This window comes from Vidua macroura, chromosome 1 (assembly GCF_024509145.1).
Source record: "Vidua macroura isolate BioBank_ID:100142 chromosome 1, ASM2450914v1, whole genome shotgun sequence".
Classification (NCBI taxonomy): Eukaryota; Metazoa; Chordata; class Aves; order Passeriformes; family Viduidae; genus Vidua; species Vidua macroura.
Genome location: NC_071571.1, coordinates 20,267,745 through 20,288,109, shown reverse-complemented (window position 1 = coordinate 20,288,109; position 20,365 = coordinate 20,267,745). Strand labels below are relative to the sequence as shown.

Sequence of the window (20,365 nt, the reverse complement as noted above, 5' to 3'; positions counted from 1 at the left end):
AGGGCACTGTGAAGTTCATGAGTGATTTCAAGTGTATAAGCAGGCAAGCCATCAATGTCTATTGGAAAACCAAATTTATTACACTTTCTATGTTTATATAACAAGTATTGGAAGAATTTTTAATTACATTGAGAATTATGTTTGACCATGTCTATCCTCAAGATGCTGTATAGATTTTGTTTTGGTTTCACTCTGATGTCTGGATCAGTCTTCATGGAGCTTTTTGATATTCCTTTTTTGCTAGTTTATGTAAATAGCTACATATGAGACCAGAATACACTAGATCATTGTGCTATGCCTTAGGTGTATATAATTTTGTTTGAACTAAACCCAAGTGTTTTCACTATTTAGTGATTTGTATTACCATATATTTATCTGAGCATGATTTTCAGTATGTTCCAAAATATAAAAATAAATAATGTAGAAATAAATAATATTACAAAAATATAATTATTTTTTTAATGTTTTCAAGTTCCAGCAACTGAAATGCCACCAGCATCTGAAATGCCACCAGCTGAAATACCTACAATGGGTAAGAATATTGTCTTTCAAGTAGAAAAATCTAGTCCCACATAAGATCATAAACCAAAAACATTCTATTCTGTATTATGTCTCTTAGATTTTCTTTTATACCCAAGAACTGTACCTGTTTCCTGGGATGACACTGTTTCCAAGTACTACACAGTATAGTCTATTTTGGTGCATCTCCAAATGTAGATTTAAAAAAAATAATGATTTGTGATATGGCATGCAATATTACTGATTTAAAGTCAAGTTATTTTATGTTGCTACCTCTTCTTCTCATTACATCAAAACAAATGAACCCCTTTTTCTTAAAAGATCATGCATTCTAAAGAACTTGCTTCCAGTAATCAGATAAAGACTTCTGTAGCATTCTTTTGATTTCTTCCTATTTGTTTTCAGCAATGACAAAAGATGAGAAGGCTTCTACCCTGAACCACAGCAAAACGGGAGCTATAGTTATTGTTGGTATCATTATCCTAGTTGGAAGTGGCCTTGCAGGATATCTCTTCTACAAAAGAAGAAAGAATTGCTTGCCAACAAATGACAGCTTTGAGAATAATTTGTATTTTAATGGTGATGCAGTTCCTGGAATTAGTGACACAAAGGATCTTGTGACCAACATAGAGCAGAATGAACATGCAACACTGTAATGTAACAAAAGGAAATGTAATGTAATATGTAATATAAAATGTAATGTAATAAAATAAAATGTGCCTTGTTTTATTAAAATTATGCAATTAGAATGAAGCCAAAGGTATTTTCTCATGTGCAATTACTGTACTAGTCTGTTTCTGTGTGTGTGTAATGTCATACACTGCAGTTATTTTATTTTGTAGCCATTATATAAAGTGAAAGATTTCAGTCTCAGAATTTGATGATCACACTGGTGAATGTGGGTCTTAAGAAAAGTGATAATGTTGGCTAATTATTAAATGGAACAGTAGAAATGGATAAAATAAAGACAATAAAATCCAAGAGCCCCTTGAAGAACATGCACAAGATTTGATGTTTCTGCATCAGATTTGTTTCAAACCATGCTATTGAAATCAAAGCTATTCAGTAAACATCTTCTAATTTTACCATCTTTCAAGTATTCCCATGGACTTAAGTACAGCCATAGTCACTAGAGGATAAGTCTGTATTTGGGCACATTTCCCCTTTGAACTACATGGGCAAAATGACCTTTATGATATTTCAGTTCCCACAACTTCATACAACACAGAAAACCAAGAATGTAGTACTTGCAGTTTATGTATTCTAGGATTTAATCAGGTAAAATCTGGAGATAGACCTCTGGAGTGGAAAAGTGTGGTTCACATTAGCTGCCAGTTTTGGCTGGCCACAAATGGGTTTGTTGGTGAGAGGTGATGAAGGTCATGGCAAAACTTCCTTCTTACCAGGCAGCAGTTACCGAGGAGAGGGAGGAAGATTGCCTGTGCATGTTCTGAAGGTTTCTAGGAGCAGAAGGTCTGCACAGCTGTTATGGTGATCACATGTTGGTACTGCTCTCTATAGCTTCTCAATAAGTAGCATAGGTTTGTGGGATGTGTGATGCAAGTAAAGAACAATTTAGTTTTACCAATATAATAGTTACTACTGATTTTATTTACTTTCTAAAATAGTTAAATTGGCTACTATTTATGGACATCTTATATTCCGCAAGGAGTTTATATTCCTAATTTTTGTAGGTCCTGTAAAATGTAAATCATGTGTGATTCCTCACTTGCTTACAAAGGTTTGCAAGAATTGATTTTGTGGTTTCAGATTTTGCTCTGTGAAATAAAAAATAACTATCTTTGATTTTTAAAATAGATTTGTATTTTATAGTCTCATCTATATAAAACGCTGTAACATGATAAAGTGAAAAAGGAGATCATACCAAAGGGGAGACATTCCAGCAAAAGTTGTGATCAAGTATTATATTAACCATATTTTCTGTCCCAGCATTAAATTATCTGTCCCAGGATTAAATCTGCTTAAAGACAAAACAAAAATGTGAGTTGAGTGATTTAGTAAAAGTCTTAAATTACATAAATATGCAGGTAAGATGGGAAAATTTGTCCAGGAACTCATTTTCTCTGGCTCTGCTCTCTTTCTTCCAGCTATTTCCTTGCTTTGTTCCTACTGCTGTTTCCATTTTTAATGCACAGTTTTTTAAGCATGTTTTTTCAAGGATCAGTACCTCTAATGGTTTTTTATGCCATCTGATGTGGCTTGTGACAGAAAGCTCTTGACTGACTGATTAACGCTACTAAGGATCATGTTTCAGTTATATGGAGGAGTGATGCCAGGTAGAAATTTATGTGAAACAGACAGTGAAAAGCCAAGAGAGCCTGGCTGGAACCCCAGCCCCACTGTGCTGGCTGTTGAGCAAACACCAAACAGGTGCAGTCCCACCTAAAAGAAGCTCAGTCCTCTTCTGGGCCCTGCACAATCTTAAAGTGGTATCTGTACACTGAGTTAACCAGATAACCTTTATTCCCATGCACATATGCAAAGGTATGGTTGCAAAGAAGATAAAAATAGAGGGGATGTCTCATTTCTGGTTCTTTGCCATACTTACAAAGCACATCTACTAAAAAGTGTCAAGGAGGGAATCCAGCTACTGAAGCCTGGATAGTTCTGAGCTCATTCATTCATTTATTTTTCCTGAAATCCAGCATTATCTCTGAGTTGGAGAGAATTAAAAATGCCATGCTTGTTAATAGCTGGCAGTAGATGTAGGTGCTTCTGTGTCAGTTCTGCTCTCCTGTCCAAACAGGTATAGAAGAAATAAAGAAGGTTCCAAATAAGAAGCTGTACTCTGAAGATGAAGCTGCTTAGCCTGCTCATTTTAGAAAAAGTGTAAGTTAAAAAGACTTGAGAGATTTTCAGAAGAGGGGAAAATTTAAGCTGCATGGCTTACAATATTTCCTATTTCAAGACAATGGAATTGAAGCAAATTTCCCATTAAAAAGATTAATATAGTAGCAGTAGCATTTACAGCACAGGAAATCATTGCAGTTCCATGTCATGAGCAGATGAGCACTGATACTTTATACACAAACTATAACAGAAGTTTTTGAATAGAAGGTAGAGAAACAAACAAATTTAAACACTTTAAACAATATCTAATTAACATAAAATCAAATGGAAAGCTTTTACTTAGGAACAGAGATAAGTAAAATATGCTTCTCTATTTGACTGGAAAAAAGAAATGTATCTTACTGGAAATGAGTCATGTTCATATGGACACACTCTAATTTTATATTTTACATATTCTGATCCTTCACCAAATCTTTCAATCATTTTCTACTACTGACTGCTATTCATATTGGGTTGGTCAGGTGCCTTAAAATCAAACTGTTGCTCTTGTGATGTCTTACTTTGTCTTCCAAGTAGATGACACTACTTAGGGGAGGTCTCAGGCTGTATTTTGCATACATACATACATATACATACATACATACATATATATATATTCATTCACAGAGTAATTGTGTTCTTGCTTTTCTGAAATATACTTACTGTAAAAACAAGGAAAATAATTCCTTGAAAAACAAGATGATGAATAGTATGGACAAGAGAATATGAATAGAAAAGCAAATAAATGTTTTAACGGATCCCTAATAGTTTATATCTATAATCCTCTGATGCCGCCACGATTTCTTACATTTGATCAGGTGGTTTAGAAAAATGAAAGGAAAAAATCATTCATTATATAGCATGAAAATAGAAAAATAGAAAGGTTGTTCCTTTTTTTTTTTTTTTTTTAGGCCAGAATGTTCCAGCTGAGGTTTAGAGTGGTTTTTTTTTGAAAGAAATAAATTATTATAGCTTGGAAACTGTGATTGTCCTACATGTGGGGATTCTGAATGGAAATCTTATATCAAGTTGTAGCAGGCTAAATGATCACAAAATTAATTTCATATTTTAATATAAGTGTTTTTTTGAAAATGAATGTAGGGAAGCATCCAGTTGAATCCAGATGGCCTCAGCCATCCATTTCTGTGAGCACCTGAGGAATGACTTGATGGCAAAATTCAATAGTGTGTAAGGTTTTGTCTCTTCGCATTGCTATGCTTCTTGATACACTTGTGTTTAATTCTCGTTTCCCCTTTTCTCTGGAAGTTTGGACTTCAGAAGAAAGGTGGTGAATCTGCACACTGTGAGTGTAACTTCCTGCCTGGGAGCAGAGACTGCCAGAGGAACAATGCTGACTCAACACAAACCCCAGCAGCTTTTGTTCCTCGCCACTTTTAAAACGTCAGGCTGTGCCTTGCCAAATGGCAGATCCTGGAACAGTTCTTCGCAGTCCTCTGGTTTTCTTTCCCGCTTTGTGGGCTGTGATGCAATCTGCTCAAACACACAAACACTGAGGTAAAGCTGAGTTTTACTCTTGTTCAGCCACTCTCAAGATATTATCAATACCAGTCCCTCACCAACCACTGATCTTTGTTCAGAACAGAACCAGTTTCTTTTTCTCTGTTGTAATTATCCTTGTTACACCCTAGTAGATTTGGATATACTGAGGTGTTTTATACAGCAGAACCACAAGCCATATTTGTCTTGCTCCTGAACAAGGGAGGAAGGAAAGTTGGAAAACTGAGGTTGCATGTTCAAACACTCTGGTGTTGGGGAGTACCAGAATGCTTGACTGCAGCCATCCTTACATACGGATCATAACTTACTGAGTAATTGGATTCTGTTGAGCTGCCCTCATTTCTTCCACATTGCTCAGGTCTCAGTATGCTTTTCAGGCTCCCTTCTTTGCATGGATTTGCTGTAGCTGTGTCTGCTGGCCTTGAGGTCCCACGGCTCTCCCTCACTGTTGTGGCTTTGTTCTACTCCAATTCCCTGCATACGTTTTCAGATCCAGTCGTTCGTCTACATCCGAGTCAGAGTAATAGAAGCAAAATCCCAAAATTTCATGTGGGTGTCCAGGGTTTTCACCACCTGCAACAGCAGCAATTTTGCTGCAGATGCAATACTGGGGAAGGTATGCCATAACAGCCTCTCCTGGAGGTATGGGAAATGAAATTTTTCAAAGTCCATGTGCAAAAACTGATGCAAAGCTTCCACCAGAGTCCCTTTTCTTGTCCCTGTGCTCTAAGTTTTTTGAGCTCTTTAAACTATCATGGAGAAAGCTTTATCAAAGTAAGCATCAGAATTTTGTCAGAACGCCTGTGTACACTTTATGGGGTGCAAATTTTCGCAGACGAGTGGCATGAAAAATGAAGCAGTATTCCTCATCAGTTTAGTTTTTCTCACTAGCAATAATTGAAAATACAGTATTTTCCAGTTATATGTTTTTTTCTTCCTAGAATTGTGTGTTTTCTTTCCCAATTTTTTCAGCTGTTGCTGTCAGTTGGGTAATTATTCCTGCATATAGTCAAGAATGGAGCAAAAGAAAGAATAGGTGTCTCATGAAGAATGCAGATCTGACTTTCTACAGCTTTTTTTTCTTTTCTGTGGAATTTCGGGTATGGAAAATTCTGTTTCTCTCTGACTCCAAGGTCATAGTTACTTGATTTGCGTGGTGTCCCAGATTTTTCACAATACTGCAGTGCACTCTGGGTTTTTTCATCATGTATTGATACAGACAAATCTTTATCTTCTTTTTTACTTCTTTTATTTACTTGTGAAAATGAGACAGTAATTTCACCTTTTGGTAAAAATAATGATTCTGAGTTATAAGGTATGTCTTAAAAAATCCATACCTAAATCTTACCTGTTAGATCTTATATTTGCATGGCAAACTTGGATACATTAGAAAAACTAGCTTAGGAAGCAAAGTTTACTCATTAATGTATTATTTCAAAATTACTCATGTGACATGACACAGTTCCTTATTTGACACTCAGAACTTCCTTGTATCTGTTTGGTCTTAAAAAGGGTTTGTTAATCCACTTCAGTGCAGTGGGGTTTTCTTGCAAGGCAGTGATTTGGTCTTTAGGATCAATACAAGGTGAAGGGAAGAAAGAAGTGAAATTTTTGCCATGTCTCTCTACTTGCCCCTGATTTTTCTACTCTTCATTAGTACATCTCTTCAAATGTCTGGTAAGTCTTTGTCCTCTGCTTAGTGTGGAGGTTTTCAAGTTCTTTAACATGTGTTCTAGTTATCTCCCTTAGACAGTGAATTTAGATCTAGTCACGGCATATAATTTGAAAATGTTATGTTTAGCTTGAAGTTTGGTGATATCTGCATAAGCATTCTTTTTCCTTAACCCAGGTTTATGAGTGAAAGGAATATGCCAACAGATGTAGCCATATCGTTGGCAGTGCTGATTCTTGAGAAAGTGGACAAAATCTGATTTCACTTTACTCCATTGGAGGCTAGGAGAGTTCAGTACAGAGCATTGAACTCTCAGCATGCACAGAACTACCGGCTGATGTGTGCTTTGAGTTCCTTGACAGCTCATATAGACCATAGCATACTGATCAGTGCATATTAAAAACTTGTTTCCAAGCTGAGAGCTTTAGGAAGCACCTTAAAATCTCCCATCTATTAGATTTCACACCCTCCTACTTCTGAGAGGAAAAATAAATGACACTGTGTCTTTTCCATGGCAAGTTCCCAGCTAGAGAACTCTGGAAGTCCAGTACTATTGCTTGAATGGCATCAGGGACTGAGCAATGCACCAATGATCCAATCCACCACAGGACAATTTCTTCTTGGCATGCTTTTGGGTGAGACCAAGTGAGCTCTAACCCATCCTCTGCTAACCTTCCCAAGAACCACTGCAGCCGGAGAGCTCTGTCAGGGAAAATATTATCTGGCTTGATCTATAGCCTTTCAGAGCAACAATACCAAGGCTGTTCAACCACTCCCTGTCAGCTTTGGGAGGGGAGGCTTATGAAGGCCCTGTTAAGTACTCTGGCCTTGACAAGAAACCTTGGGTAAAAGTTGATGGAACTGCTGAGTGAGTTGGATGATGTTGCCTGTAACCTAGAAGGGAGCAAAGGGATGCAAGCTGAGCTGCAAAAGAGTGAAGATTTGGAAGAGGCTTTTTGTTGAAACTGATCTTAAGAAACAAAACCCTGATAGTCAGTGTCTCACATTTCTATTTACAAATGTAGTTATTAATAGCTCTTAGGATATTTGCTAAGTTTAACTGTTGTAAGAACTGATGATGCTGCAAGTTGTGGCTTCTCTCCTGAGAAACCTACAAATAAAACTCTGTGAAGAAATGAATTTTCACACAGATGCTAAAAATTTCCAAGATAATTAACCAAAAATGAAAAATACATCACTTTCTTGGCAAACTGAAAACGACAATATTATTCTGGGCCAAATATAAAAATTATTTAATTTTGAGTATGTAAATTATTTTTAATAGCTCTAAAGCAAAAAAAAGTCCTTGTACTTGTGGAATAAAAGCCCATTTAAATATGATTTTGTGTAACTTTGAAGAAACTATGAAATGTAATGTAATGAAGGTAATTTTTGACATGCTTTTTGAAACCACTGTGGTGTCAGAAGGGATATGAAGAAGAGCAATTTCTCTTGAAAGAACTGTATTTTCAGCTCTTGTGTTTTTTCATTTTAAGAATATTTTCATAAATATCCTTCATACCAATGTTTAACTTCCCTTGATTTATCTCTTTATGAACTCTATATACTGTTTTGGGTTTTTTTTTTTTTTGGTTTGGCTTTGTTGGTTGGTTGGTTTGGGTTTGTTTTTTGGTGTTTGGTTTTTGTTTTTTTTTTTTTTTTTTTTGGTAGCAGACTGTCATATAGCAACTAATTGCTTGTATCTCCTAAGAAACCTCTCCTCAAATGTTTGCATTATCATTTTATTTTATAGGTAGGGGAATATTTTCAATCTATAATGAAGATAACAAGCTGTGTGCCCAAGCTCAGAACTCTAGCTCAGTCATAACCACCACTTGTGATGAGCATGATGAGTTTCAGAAGTTCAGGTGGGTCTCTCCCACTCAGCTGCTGAGCATGGCACTCAAGCTGTGCCTGGGAGTGCTTGCCAAGGACGACGAGGCTGCCGTCACCTTGGAATCCTGCAACAGGACAAATGAACTCCAGTGGTGGGAATGTAGAAATGAGACACTTGCAACCCATGGCAAGGATTTATTTCTCAACTATGGCAAGGGGAAGGGGAAGAAAATGAGGCTGTCCAAAGTATCCAGCAAAGGGAGCAGGTGGAAAATCCATGGAAGTGGAGACAGCGTGTGCTCTCAGCGCTATGAGGGTGAGTACAGAAATTCCATTTCTATTTCTTGGTAACATGACTGCCCCTTCCTACCAAGCATGCCACTGCCTGCTTTGACAGGCAGCAACCATTTTCCTAGAGTGACCTCTACAGAGGAGCTAATTATAAATAGGATGTAGAAATGAAAGGTGAATATATCTGTATACTTTTCAGCAAATATAGCTGTATACATTTCTGCATAACTTATAAAGTGCAATCTTTCAAATGATAGAATAAAATTACAAAGGCCTGCGATGTAAACATAAGGAAGAATGGGAATTCTGTTTGTACAACAATAGCAAAAAGAAATCTATGACTATTTTAAAATATATCTGATCGATTTGTAGAAGAGATGATTGTGTTATATTTAGTTTTTATTATTGCTTTTATTTGGTTTGACCTCTAATTATCTCTAAGAAGTGAATTTCTACTTTAGATAGAAGGAATCCACTATTAACATTATTTACCTAATGTTTTCCGGGCCTAGTAAAAACAAAAAGTAGAAAAAAACAAAAGGAAGAATGGTGCATAATGGTTTAGGATGCAATGTTTTATCATCCTGGAAAAACACCTCTAGAGAGTAAGATCTCCTTTACCTACAATTTTGAGGCTCTTGGGCTATGTAGAGGGGGCATTCAGGATCAAGTAATCAATCTCCTTTCTGTTGAGGCACTGGTATGTTGGGAATTTAAATAACAATAGAATAGATTTTTGTTGTACACTACAGTTGTTGCATAGGAATGAAGTTTGTCATAATCTTGTACAGACAAGCAGCAAATTAGACTGGAGAGTAATGGAAGGGTCACTCCCTAGCAGAGTCCTTGCAAATTTAAGATGTAGCTTCCTCTCATGAAGACTAATAAAAATATTGTGATACCTCCTTTCCAAATTTTTTCAACTATGGAGGGAAAAAAGAAAGAGAATGGATACATTATCTAAGGGCAAAAGTATGTATGCCATGGGAGAAGCTGAGTCACAGGGACCTCTGACACAATAGTCCAGAAAGCAATGGCATGACAAACTTAAGCAGAAATTAGTTTGAGGCCCAGTTAAGTGTTTGAGAGTCTTGGTTCTGATTATTTTGCCATAGTCATACCTGATTGGCACAACAGCCTTTCAGAGGTTTGAGGTAACAAAGTACTGGTGTGTTGAGCCCTGCATGACTCAGCTTTGTCCACGGAAAACTGGCTATGAGTGTCACTGTAGTGAGCATCTGATGCCAGCTGACAGTTGATCAGTATTGATCTCTGCTTTTCTCCATAGATATCTATACACTGGGAGGAAATGCCTTTGGTGCACCCTGTGTGTTCCCTTTTAAGCTCCAGGGGAAATGGTATGCTGAATGCATCCCTCGAAGGGATGATGCAGACTCTCTCTGGTGTGCAACTTCTTCAGATTTTGATAAAGACCACTTGTTTGGAAACTGCCCACGAAAAGGTAATTTATTTATAAAAATCTCAGGAAAGCTGTTAAGCAAAAGTGTCATCCACTGTCATGGTCCAAGATGTTCGTGGGATGTGGAAGTAGCATTGGACAGCGAGCTGAATTCTGGCTTGCCTAGTTCACTGGTGAGCTGTGCAACAAGGACATGAGGCATCTGCTCTACACTCCCACTGTCCTACAGTGTCCCCAAGACTGGTACTTACAGGGAGTATTCTGAGGGTGGTGATTGGGACTGATGGATAAACAAAGAGGAAACCCTAGGACTGGGTTTCAAGACAAGAGGAAGTGCAGTGGATGAGGAAGGTGAGATTTATCAGGAGACTGTGATGTATTATAGGATGGAGAACAGGAGGGCTTCAGTGAAGGGAAGGGTGCAGGGCACACTGAAGGCAGTGACCTTCACCTGCCTTCAGTGCTTCCATATACAAATTCCCTGCTCCTTCATCCCCACTTTACATGTGATTGTGTGGAAATGGTAATTTCTGTTTTATTGGGTGGTTTGGAAGAGCATAAGAGGGATTTGAAGGTAAGAAATGGGTGTGGAGACCAAAACTTCTATATGGTGATGAAAGAATTACTTGTAGAGGTAGAATTTATCAATGAGTGGGTTAATGTGGACTGAAATTTGAGAGAAGTAGATGAGTTACATAAATAAATAGGAACAGGGTCAATGTAGAAAAATTAGGTTTGTAAGGATAAATAATTCCTTATGTAATTTAATTATTTTTAATATTGAATGGACAAAGTATATCTGTGTGAGGCAAAAAGTATGCAAAAATTATCAAATCACACAGTTATATAGTTTTAGTCTGCATCAGAGATTTATTTTCTGGGTTAGTAAACATGATTATCTTGTCAAATTGCTGGTATCATCTTTTATAGACACCACCCACAATAACTTTTGGAAGACAAATCCTGTGACAGAAACACGGTATCAGATAAACTCAGAGTCACTTTTGACATGGCACCAAGCAAGAAAAAGCTGCCAGCAGCAGGATGCAGAATTATTGAGCATCACAGACCTTCGTGAAGAAATGTATTTATTAGGTAAAAATACCCTAAAATAATAATTCATAAAATGCACTGTTTAAAATGTAAGTCAGATCCAAGGTTTTAACATGGATACTTATATTTATCTCATAAAAATAGGTCTCAGAGACATTCTTATAAGAGTTGTCCTTCTCACAAAACCCAATATTAAAGTAATGGAAATAATCTAATTTATGCCAAAAAAATATATCACTCATGCTTTAAAATATTATTCCCAGTTTTATTGAATAACTTAAAAAAAACAGAGACATTTGAAAACCTGACTGTTTTTAGGGCTCACTAGTGACCTGGGCATCAATGCAAAGCTCTGGATTGGTCTCTATGATGCACTTGACAGTGGCTGGAAGTGGACTGGGGGAAGTCCTTTCAGATACCTCAACTGGGCTCCAGGTAAGTTCACTTTTCTTAAATGATGATCAATATCTAGGTCAAAATTTCCTCCCCTTCTCTCTCCTCCTCTCCCCTGCCCATCACAGTGATGCTTCCTTGTCATGCCTCTTGGGATTTATCACTCTAAAGAATAATACCCCAGTGGCTTTGGAGCTGCAGAGGTCTTGCACATTCCCTCCTGTGAAGAGGTGATAAGTTTCACTGTTAGCAGAAGGATTCTGTTGCTCTTTTTTAAAGGAAATCCCTCTGTGGAATCTGGAAAAATATGTGGGACTTTCCAAGGTAGGAATGGCAAATGGGAAAACCAGCTGTGTGATCGGAAACTGGGATATATCTGCCAAAAGAGAAACACCTCCTTGGATTCTTTCACCATTGCCTCAGGTATGCTGGTCAAAAGCTCAGGCTAATTTTACAGGCAGTGAGAAATATTGTGAGGATGTCATATATGAAAAGGCAACGTATTGTCAAAACAAAAGGCAATAGGTCATGTTGACCTGGGTCAAATACTGAGAAGACTTTAATTTTATGGATCATTTTAACGATGATGTCTAAATGTTATTCATAATTTGTAAAAGAGCACAGGGTACCGAAAAAGGCAGGATTAAGTGTTTAGCCATGTTATCCAGACTATGAAATACTGATAAATATCCTCTGCTCTGATATATACTCAAACCTATGTCCTGCTAAAAGATGTGAGCCAGAGTTCATGCTCCCCTGCTCTCTGTGACACTTTTTGTTCTATTCTGAAAGGAAACAATCAGACTATGCATCTGGAACCTTTCCCCTGTTTAGTTCCCTTTTCACTTGAGGCAGACTAGCTTCTTATCTATGTGAAGAAATTGGTGTGCAGTTGCTTAACAGGGAATTCTCAGCATGCGACTAACTTCACAGTACCTCCCCCCACTAATATATATGAGTATATGAGATTATACAGCTCAGGGGGGCATGCATATCCTGTACTTTCTGGCTGTATCCAGGCTGCTCACTTGGAAAGGTTTCTGACCCTGCTAACCTTCAAACCATGTCTGGATGTTGCTTAGGGGAATGCAATTTGCCCAGGTCCAAACCATGCCCGGGGAGCATCAGACAAAGCAGTTGACCGCACACCAATTCTGCACACCCATCCTTCCCTCTTCAGTTTGCTCTGTAGTTGCAGATCATGGGAACTTTCCAAGCAGTGGAAGGTGGGCTAGCCATACTGAATTCATACTAAGGAATCAGTGTTGAACAAAGTGTGTGGCATTTCTGTGCAGCTGGGATGCCTGGTATAACATTTCTGGTGTAACATGGTTGTGTCTGGACTCTCTGATATACGATTTAGGCTGTGTAGGAGCTCCAACCAGCTCCTGAGCACCTGATGTTTCCAGAAATAAAAACATAAAAAGCTACAAAATTCACCAAGATAGAGTCCCGGAGTAGGAAAAGAGGCCCTTTTCTGTAGAACTTGGCTGTTCCCAGAGCCTCACTGAGAGGGATTTAATGTGGAGTTGTGCCCTGCACATTTACATGTCAAATTACTCAGTATTTACTTAATCCTGTAAAACAGTTTTTCGGGACCTCCAAGTACAAATAGGAGGAACTTTTTTTTCTTTTTAATCTTTTTACCTTCAGACTTTGGCTCCTCTTCTCTTTCAGTATGTGCTCCAATATTTCAAATTCATATCAGCACAGGTAATTTATTTTTTGATGTCTAGAACTGACTAGAACTTCTCATTAATAACATCATTTTTTTTTAGGTGATTCAAAGCATTTTAAATGCCCCAGGGAATGGGTGCCCTATGCAGGTCATTGCTACAGAATTTATAGAACACCAAAAATATGGAAAGAAGCCCAGTCTTCTTGTAGAAAAGAAGATGGAGAGCTGGCGAGCATTCATAATATTGAAGAGTACAGTTTTACAGTGTCACAGCTTGGGTACAGTGAGTATTCCTGAAGATCCCTTTCATTTTTTTTTTTAATCTGGGATTATGCTGTTGCTATTATTCATTTAATCACTGTAACTATGGGCTTATTTTTTTTTTTTTTAAGTTCTTCAGTCAAAAGTGGGTGTGAGATGTAATTATTTCATTATAAGATATATCCATACCTACAATTAATTTTGTGTTCCCAGATCCAGATGATGAGCTCTGGATTGGTCTAAATGACTTCAGGATTCAAATGTACTTTGAATGGAGTGATGGCACACCTGTGACTTATACCAAATGGCACCATGGACAGCCAACCCACACTTGGAATAAGGCAGACTGCATCCTTATGAAGGGACAGGTAAAAATCCCTTCCTCACTCTCATACTTTCTTCTGGCCTTTTGCCTCCTAAAATAAAAACATTCATGACAAAAAAAAAAACAAAAAACAAACAAACAAACAAACAAAAAAAAAAAACCACAAAAAAACCAAAAAAAAAAAAAAAAAAGGAATGCTGGTTTTCAAAATTTTAAAAATATTTATGAACTTGGTTTAATTTAGCATATCTTAGTGTGCAGGGATACTTGAGACCAGATCTAGAAAGCTGTGTGATGCACCAGAAGCAGTGCACTGCATGGAGAAGTGGTCTTCTCTGAGACAATTCCCATCTGAAATTGGTTGAAACCACTCATCATCCACATGGAACATGACTGATCACAGACAAATAGATTCTTGGAGCACGGACTTCCTAATTTTTTCTCTAAAACTACTAAAATATATGGGTTTTAGTGCTACTTTGGAGGCACAAACCCAGATTTTATTTTATTTTCTAATCATTAAAAAAACAAAAGTGCAATGTTGTGGAAAAAGACTTACACAAGATATTTTTTCATATTTTATGTTTGGTTTATCCAGCATTTCCTTGCCATAGACATCTGGTTATATGAACATAATAGATGCTGTGCTGGTGAGAATAGAGAGGAGCCTAATGTTTCTTTCCTGCTCTCGTCAGAATCTCATCTGAATCTTTAATAGATACATTCTCACACCTCTGAAGAAATGGGGCCCTAATTGTACATATTTGGGAATTTTGGAGAAAAAACCAAGGCAAGGAAGAGAGCTGAAACAGTCTCAGCCATAGGAAGACAGAAGGGCTCTTTCTGAGAATGGATACTCTTTTTGGACCTGAATTGTCTCTAACTTTCACTTCTCTTTGTGGTTTCTTCTTACAATACTTAGGATGGATCCTGGGCTGACAGTGCTTGTGAAATGAAATTTGGCTACATCTGTAAAAGGAAACCCTTGGCTGAAGAACCAGGGGAAGCTGAAGTTACTTACCCAGGCTGCCAGAAAGTAAGTGTAAAACAAAAGCAGCAAAAGGTGATTGCGTATTACTTTTACTCCCATGATAATAACTATGACAGAAGTAAATTATTTTGACTGTTCTTCGTGGAGCCTAGAAAACTTTTAATTTCATATGCATATACTTCTTAGACTGATAGGGAAACTTTTGCTTTATTTAACAGTAATGTAGATTGACTTATTTTTTTTATTCCCTTACAAGTGTATTTCACTCAGCTCTCTCTTACTGCAGAACTGATCACTGCACTCATAAAAGCCACTCTCTGCAGAGCAGTCTTTTCAGGGTGTAACACACGTGTCAAGGGTTGCATGCCTCCTCAGTTCTATCAGTCTGCCACAGGAATATTTGAGCTGACTGTTTTGCAGGTTGTAAACTCTTGCAACAGCCACTTATGCAATGAGAAGGCAGAGCAAGCTTTACACAGGGATCTGCAAAGTGGCTGTGGCTGCCAGCCCCAAGGCATAACCACGGCTTACTGTTTGCAAAGACCCCTGGTGTGTCCTGTATCAAGGGACAAGACATGTAGTTATGGTCACTAAGCTATGTTTGATTATCCTCTTGGTTCCTTTCATGGCCTTTGGGATCAGCTTTGACTTGGGGTGACTTGGGGTGTGGTGCTTTTGGAAGTGCACAAAGCCATGCAATCTGACAACCTCTCTGCACATCTCTCCTTCTACACTGACAGGGCTGGATGAAGCATGGCTTTTTCTGTTATTCCTTGGTGCAGTTGCCAACAACATTTTCAGATGCAAAAAAAGTTTGTGAAGAAAACAAAGGTTACCTGGCTACTGTAAGAGACAGGTATGAAAACATAACTCTTGTCCTCTAATGTGTGTAACCAGGATGGAAGTGTTAAACAGAAATTTCTTCTTACTTAGCAGTTATCCATAATGTCTATTAGTGTGACACCACTCTTTTCCAAAAAAATTTAAGGTAGAGCTGATGAAGTATTGCATAATACATCAGGGGCTTTTAGGTCACCAATACAAACATTCAGGCTATTGTTACTTCACACTTACACTGTTGTTACCTCTGGGAATTAAAAAATTGGGTCACCTGCACAACAACCCCAGACTGACAGATTGTTTTAAAACTTTTTGAACTAAAAATAAACAGATAAACATGGAACTATTTATTTCTCTTGGATTCAAGTTTTTCAACCTTTTTTTCTTTCTTTGCAACAGCCAGATCTGGAAAAATTTTAGAATAAAAGTAGATTTTTTTCCCCCACAGTAACAAGATTTAAAGATCTAGAACTTATAATAAATCTCAGTAAAACACGGTAGCTCTTATTTATACAGAATGAGAAATATATACACATTAACTTAAGCAGTTTGGCTTGTGTTCATTGCACAGTATAAAAGGTGAATAGAATCATCCTAAATTCTAGATATAATTTACATTAGCAAAATATAAGGGAAAAATTATTTTGTATGATAATTAGAACTATAAAAGTAAGATAATTACCCTTGCTTCATTTCATACGTATTGACAAATCATCTTAACCTTACCAGATTTGCTACCATGAACTGTTTGAAGAAATGAATAAATTCTGATAAAATGTAATACAAAATGTGATAAAATGTGATACAATGAGTTTGGTGCTTACTCTTCACAGATATGAACAAGCTTTTCTGACCTCCATAATTGGATTCAAACCAGAAAAATACTTCTGGATTGGTCTTTCAGATGTGGAAGAACAGGGGACATTCAGGTGGGCTAATGGAGATCCTGTCACCTTCACTCACTGGAATGTGGGAATGCCTGGTAAGTGCCATGGGGCCATTGAGTTCCTTGTTCTGGAGAATGACAAAGTGAGGATTTGAAAGGTAAATGTGGTTTAGAAACTCTCTGGCTAAAGCAGCAGAAAGGGTAATGCTGCTTTCTATTTGTGCTAAAGGGATAGGTCAGGGATTGTGGTAACTCCTAGAAGATCACTTGGAACTGCATGTGTCTGTTGGTATCATTAGGTTTTTGTTGTTTGATGGGTATTTTGAAGTAACTCCTAGCATAATGTAAAATGAACTTACATTTAAAAAAATCTTTCAATGATTTAATAGGAATGCATATGAGCTTTTGTGAGCTACTGGTATCCAAACACAGTGGGAACGGGTTACTCTTAAATAAGCAGCAGATATTTTGAGAAGATGTAGTCATTCATAAGATTTAAATCTTTATATTTTATGAAGGAGAGGAGTCAGGCTGCGTGGCCATGGCAACAGGACGTTCAGCTGGCTTGTGGGATATTTTGAACTGTGAAGAGACAAACACGTTTCTCTGCAAACAGCTGGTGGAGGGAGTCACTCCCCCTCCTCCTCCTCCAACAACATCCCCTCTCCTGTTTTGCCCAGAGGGATGGCAGTCTGTTTCTCAGAGCAGCTTCTGCTTCAAAGTAGGTGTTTCATTTCTGAATGCAAATGTTTGCCATTTAAATAAGAATATATTTTGTTCATGCATGGAAGGTGGATTTTACCTTGACTATTTGACAGACAGTCTGTGGTAACGTCTCCAGCCATCCCAAAATGGTATGGCTCAGAAATGTTGGGAAAACTGTATGTGTATGAACTGAAGTTTGGAGCTACAGGAACTCTGAGACGACAGGAAAAGCAATAATCAAATTTGATAGACAACCACAGGTCGAATGCTTGAACAATTAGTCAGTAATAGAATGAGACCAGAAAATCAGATGAAAGATAGAAGCCCATATTTGTGTTTTTAAATATCTGTAATATCCAATACAGTATTTAATTGCCCACTTTCTATAGATTTTTCAGGGAGGAAGGGAAAAAATGCAAACATGGTTTGAAGCAAGAGATTTTTGCAGAACAATTGGAGGAGATCTTGCATGCATCCACAGCGAAGAAGAACAAAACCTGATAGCTAGACTGTAAGTACCTGCAAAGCCCATCATTTAAATAGAAGAAGAAAAAAATTTTAAAAATGCCTGTCTGAAAGACATAAAGGATTTCTGGTGATCAATTTCTACTTTACAAAGATGGTGTAAAAGGTGGCAGAAAAAAATGGGTAAAAAGAGGTGAGCAAAAGTTTTCTTGACACACCTCTGGGAAGGTGGTGCTATGCACTGAAGTTGCCTGAACATAAACAAAATTGAGAGAAGTATCAAAATTGGTTTTAACTGAAGTTAATTCAATGAGATAAAGATCTTTTTACTTCATTTGTAGCTGATCAGTAGATAAAATACTCTTGATTAAAAGAATATTTTGTGGCTAACGAAAGCCTGACCTATTGATATGCTTGTATAAATGTTTAAATCAAGTCCATGAGTGCAGGCAGGTCTGAATTTGAATGCCTAGGCTACTTAGTGGAACCAAGACCTTTAAATATTTTTTTCATTTAACTCAGTTTTTGTGGACTTATGGCATTTGTGATCTTCCCCATACAGTTCTGTGTTTCACTGTTTCCTGGAACATGTACTGCCGAGCTGTTTTTTCCCACATGACAATTGAATGATTTCTTTATATGATTGTCTCAAATTATACTTAGAGTATCAAGTGTGCTGACAATAATATAATGCTATACATTCCCCGTCTGTGTTTTATGCTGTGTCTGATTCTCTCTATTTGTGTAATCATTCAGAGACAGAGGTTATATTCACTATTCTTACTGGATGGGTTTAAGTGCCTTGGACTCTGATAGTGGATTTACATGGAGTGATGGCTCACCAGTGAGTAAATAATTTATTATTCCAGCTTTTTGACTCTTTTTTTTATATCTTTCTTGGCAGACAGCTCTCGTAACTCCTATATAAAATGCAAGTAAGCTTAAGTCTTTAGTACCTGATTCTTTTGTAGGAATTAGTCTTAAATCTTCTGATAGTTCATAGTTATAGATAAAAATACAGCATTTACAGTAATGAAAGGTGATGGAGTCTAGCTCCTGATTTAAGCAGGTCTGATTGTGCTAATCTCTATATTCCCATTTGTCATTTGCTGCAATAAATAATTTTGTATATCTACACCGGCTCAGCTCTGCTGCCCTCATTGTCTAAAGTAGATCAAGATCTGCCAGGCCCAAGGCCGTATGGCAACACCAATGGATTGTCTTGGGTTGGAACATCTGAGCAGGATAAACAACCCAGAAATCAGAGAACATATTTTTTTAGAGCTTGACAGGAGAACATCAACTCTCCTGGTAACAAATGGGGCAAGAACTTCTTGGTTTATGGCTTATAAACACACAGATGAATTATTATTCTATTCAAGTGTCGTGCACTTCTCCTTAAAAGGTCTGGCATTAAAGAGCAAGATGGACTATGAAATTAAGTACATTCTTCTTTAGCAGAATGATAGAAGACAATTGTTTCCTTAAAAAGGAAAATAGTAACAAAGTTGTGTCTCCACTACAGGTAAATTTTGAAAAATGGTCACATGGAGAACCAAACAATTATGATGGTAATGAAAAATGTGGTGTGTTTACTGGCTATCTCAATATGAACTGGAATGACTTGTTTTGTGAACACATGCTGGACTTTGTTTGCCAAATTAAAAAAGGTAAAATATCTTTCTCTCTTTAGCAACTTTTAGAGGTAGATAAGAACATCCTTCCCAGGTCAGATCACACTATCTGCATGTGTTAGAGATAGCTGTGCCATCAATCACAATAAAAGAGTTTATATATATAATTTCAGTAAAGGCAGTTGAAAACTATTAATTAATACATGAAATACACAGGCAAGTTTGGAAAGTACATGCAGTATGTTGGGGAAGAGAAAACACAGCAGCCTAAAGTTGGGCAGTTTCTGTAAGCTTAACTTATGATGAGCTTTAACATGCTGTTTGCTGAATGTAGCTCTTTTTTTCAGATACTCTGAGAAATTCTGTGACAAAAATAAGCATATACTGAGTATCCCCTAAGATTATTACTTGTAATTAAAATGTTAAGTACTGTGTAAATATAATTGAGAGAGAGCTGAGAAACATAATATACTCAAATATTTATTTATATTGCAGGAACCTTGCTGAAACCAGAGCCTAATTCTACATTCAGTAAGTCTTGTGCTTCCAATGGAAAAAAAAAATAATTAACATGTAATGAAGTTAATTTCTACTATGGGTAATTAATGTTTTAATTTGCAGATTATGAATACGTTGTTGGTGAAGATGACTGGGTAATATACAAACACAAGGAATACTACTTCAGCAAAGAAGCAATGTCTATGGAAAGAGCCAGAGGCTTTTGCAAGAAGAATGGTGGTGACCTTGTTGTCATTGAGAGTGAAACTGAAAAAAATTTTCTTTGGAAATATGTAAGAAACATGTTTGCTTGAAAAATGCACCATTTTCTGTGAACTGAGGCACATTTTTTCAGCTGGTTTGTGAAATATAAGAAAGTGGTCCTCATCACAAAAAAAAAAAAAAAAAAATCAGTTCCACCTTTCATCCTTTCCTTGGCTTATCTACTTAAGACCTTTATTATAGTAATTATTTTAATAACTTGCTATACATAGACAAATTCTCAGCTTCCTTTCAGGAATGCTCTCAGG

At 37.1% G+C, this 20,365-nt stretch overlaps 2 protein-coding genes across 2 annotated transcripts in view; both read left to right on the top strand.

The window, feature by feature from the left end:
- Positions 1-2,336, top strand: part of LOC128815331 (macrophage mannose receptor 1-like) — a 50,605-nt gene extending 48,269 nt beyond the window's left edge. Inside the window, exons 29-30 of the mRNA XM_053992001.1 lie at positions 473-532; positions 925-2,336. Of these exons, the coding sequence (XP_053847976.1) occupies positions 473-532; positions 925-1,175 (311 nt within the window). The 3' untranslated portion in view covers positions 1,176-2,336. The remainder of the gene's footprint in view (positions 1-472; positions 533-924) is intronic.
- Positions 2,337-6,503: 4,167 nt separating this feature from the next.
- Positions 6,504-20,365, top strand: part of LOC128815336 (macrophage mannose receptor 1-like) — a 32,077-nt gene continuing 18,215 nt past the window's right edge. Inside the window, exons 1-17 of the mRNA XM_053992014.1 lie at positions 6,504-6,564; positions 8,313-8,711; positions 9,975-10,148; positions 11,037-11,201; positions 11,478-11,594; positions 11,832-11,975; positions 13,331-13,513; positions 13,705-13,859; positions 14,739-14,852; positions 15,548-15,663; positions 16,481-16,629; positions 17,052-17,254; positions 17,628-17,749; positions 18,460-18,547; positions 19,229-19,373; positions 19,833-19,868; positions 19,959-20,128. Of these exons, the coding sequence (XP_053847989.1) occupies positions 6,504-6,564; positions 8,313-8,711; positions 9,975-10,148; positions 11,037-11,201; positions 11,478-11,594; positions 11,832-11,975; positions 13,331-13,513; positions 13,705-13,859; positions 14,739-14,852; positions 15,548-15,663; positions 16,481-16,629; positions 17,052-17,254; positions 17,628-17,749; positions 18,460-18,547; positions 19,229-19,373; positions 19,833-19,868; positions 19,959-20,128 (2,541 nt within the window). The remainder of the gene's footprint in view (positions 6,565-8,312; positions 8,712-9,974; positions 10,149-11,036; positions 11,202-11,477; positions 11,595-11,831; positions 11,976-13,330; positions 13,514-13,704; positions 13,860-14,738; positions 14,853-15,547; positions 15,664-16,480; positions 16,630-17,051; positions 17,255-17,627; positions 17,750-18,459; positions 18,548-19,228; positions 19,374-19,832; positions 19,869-19,958; positions 20,129-20,365) is intronic.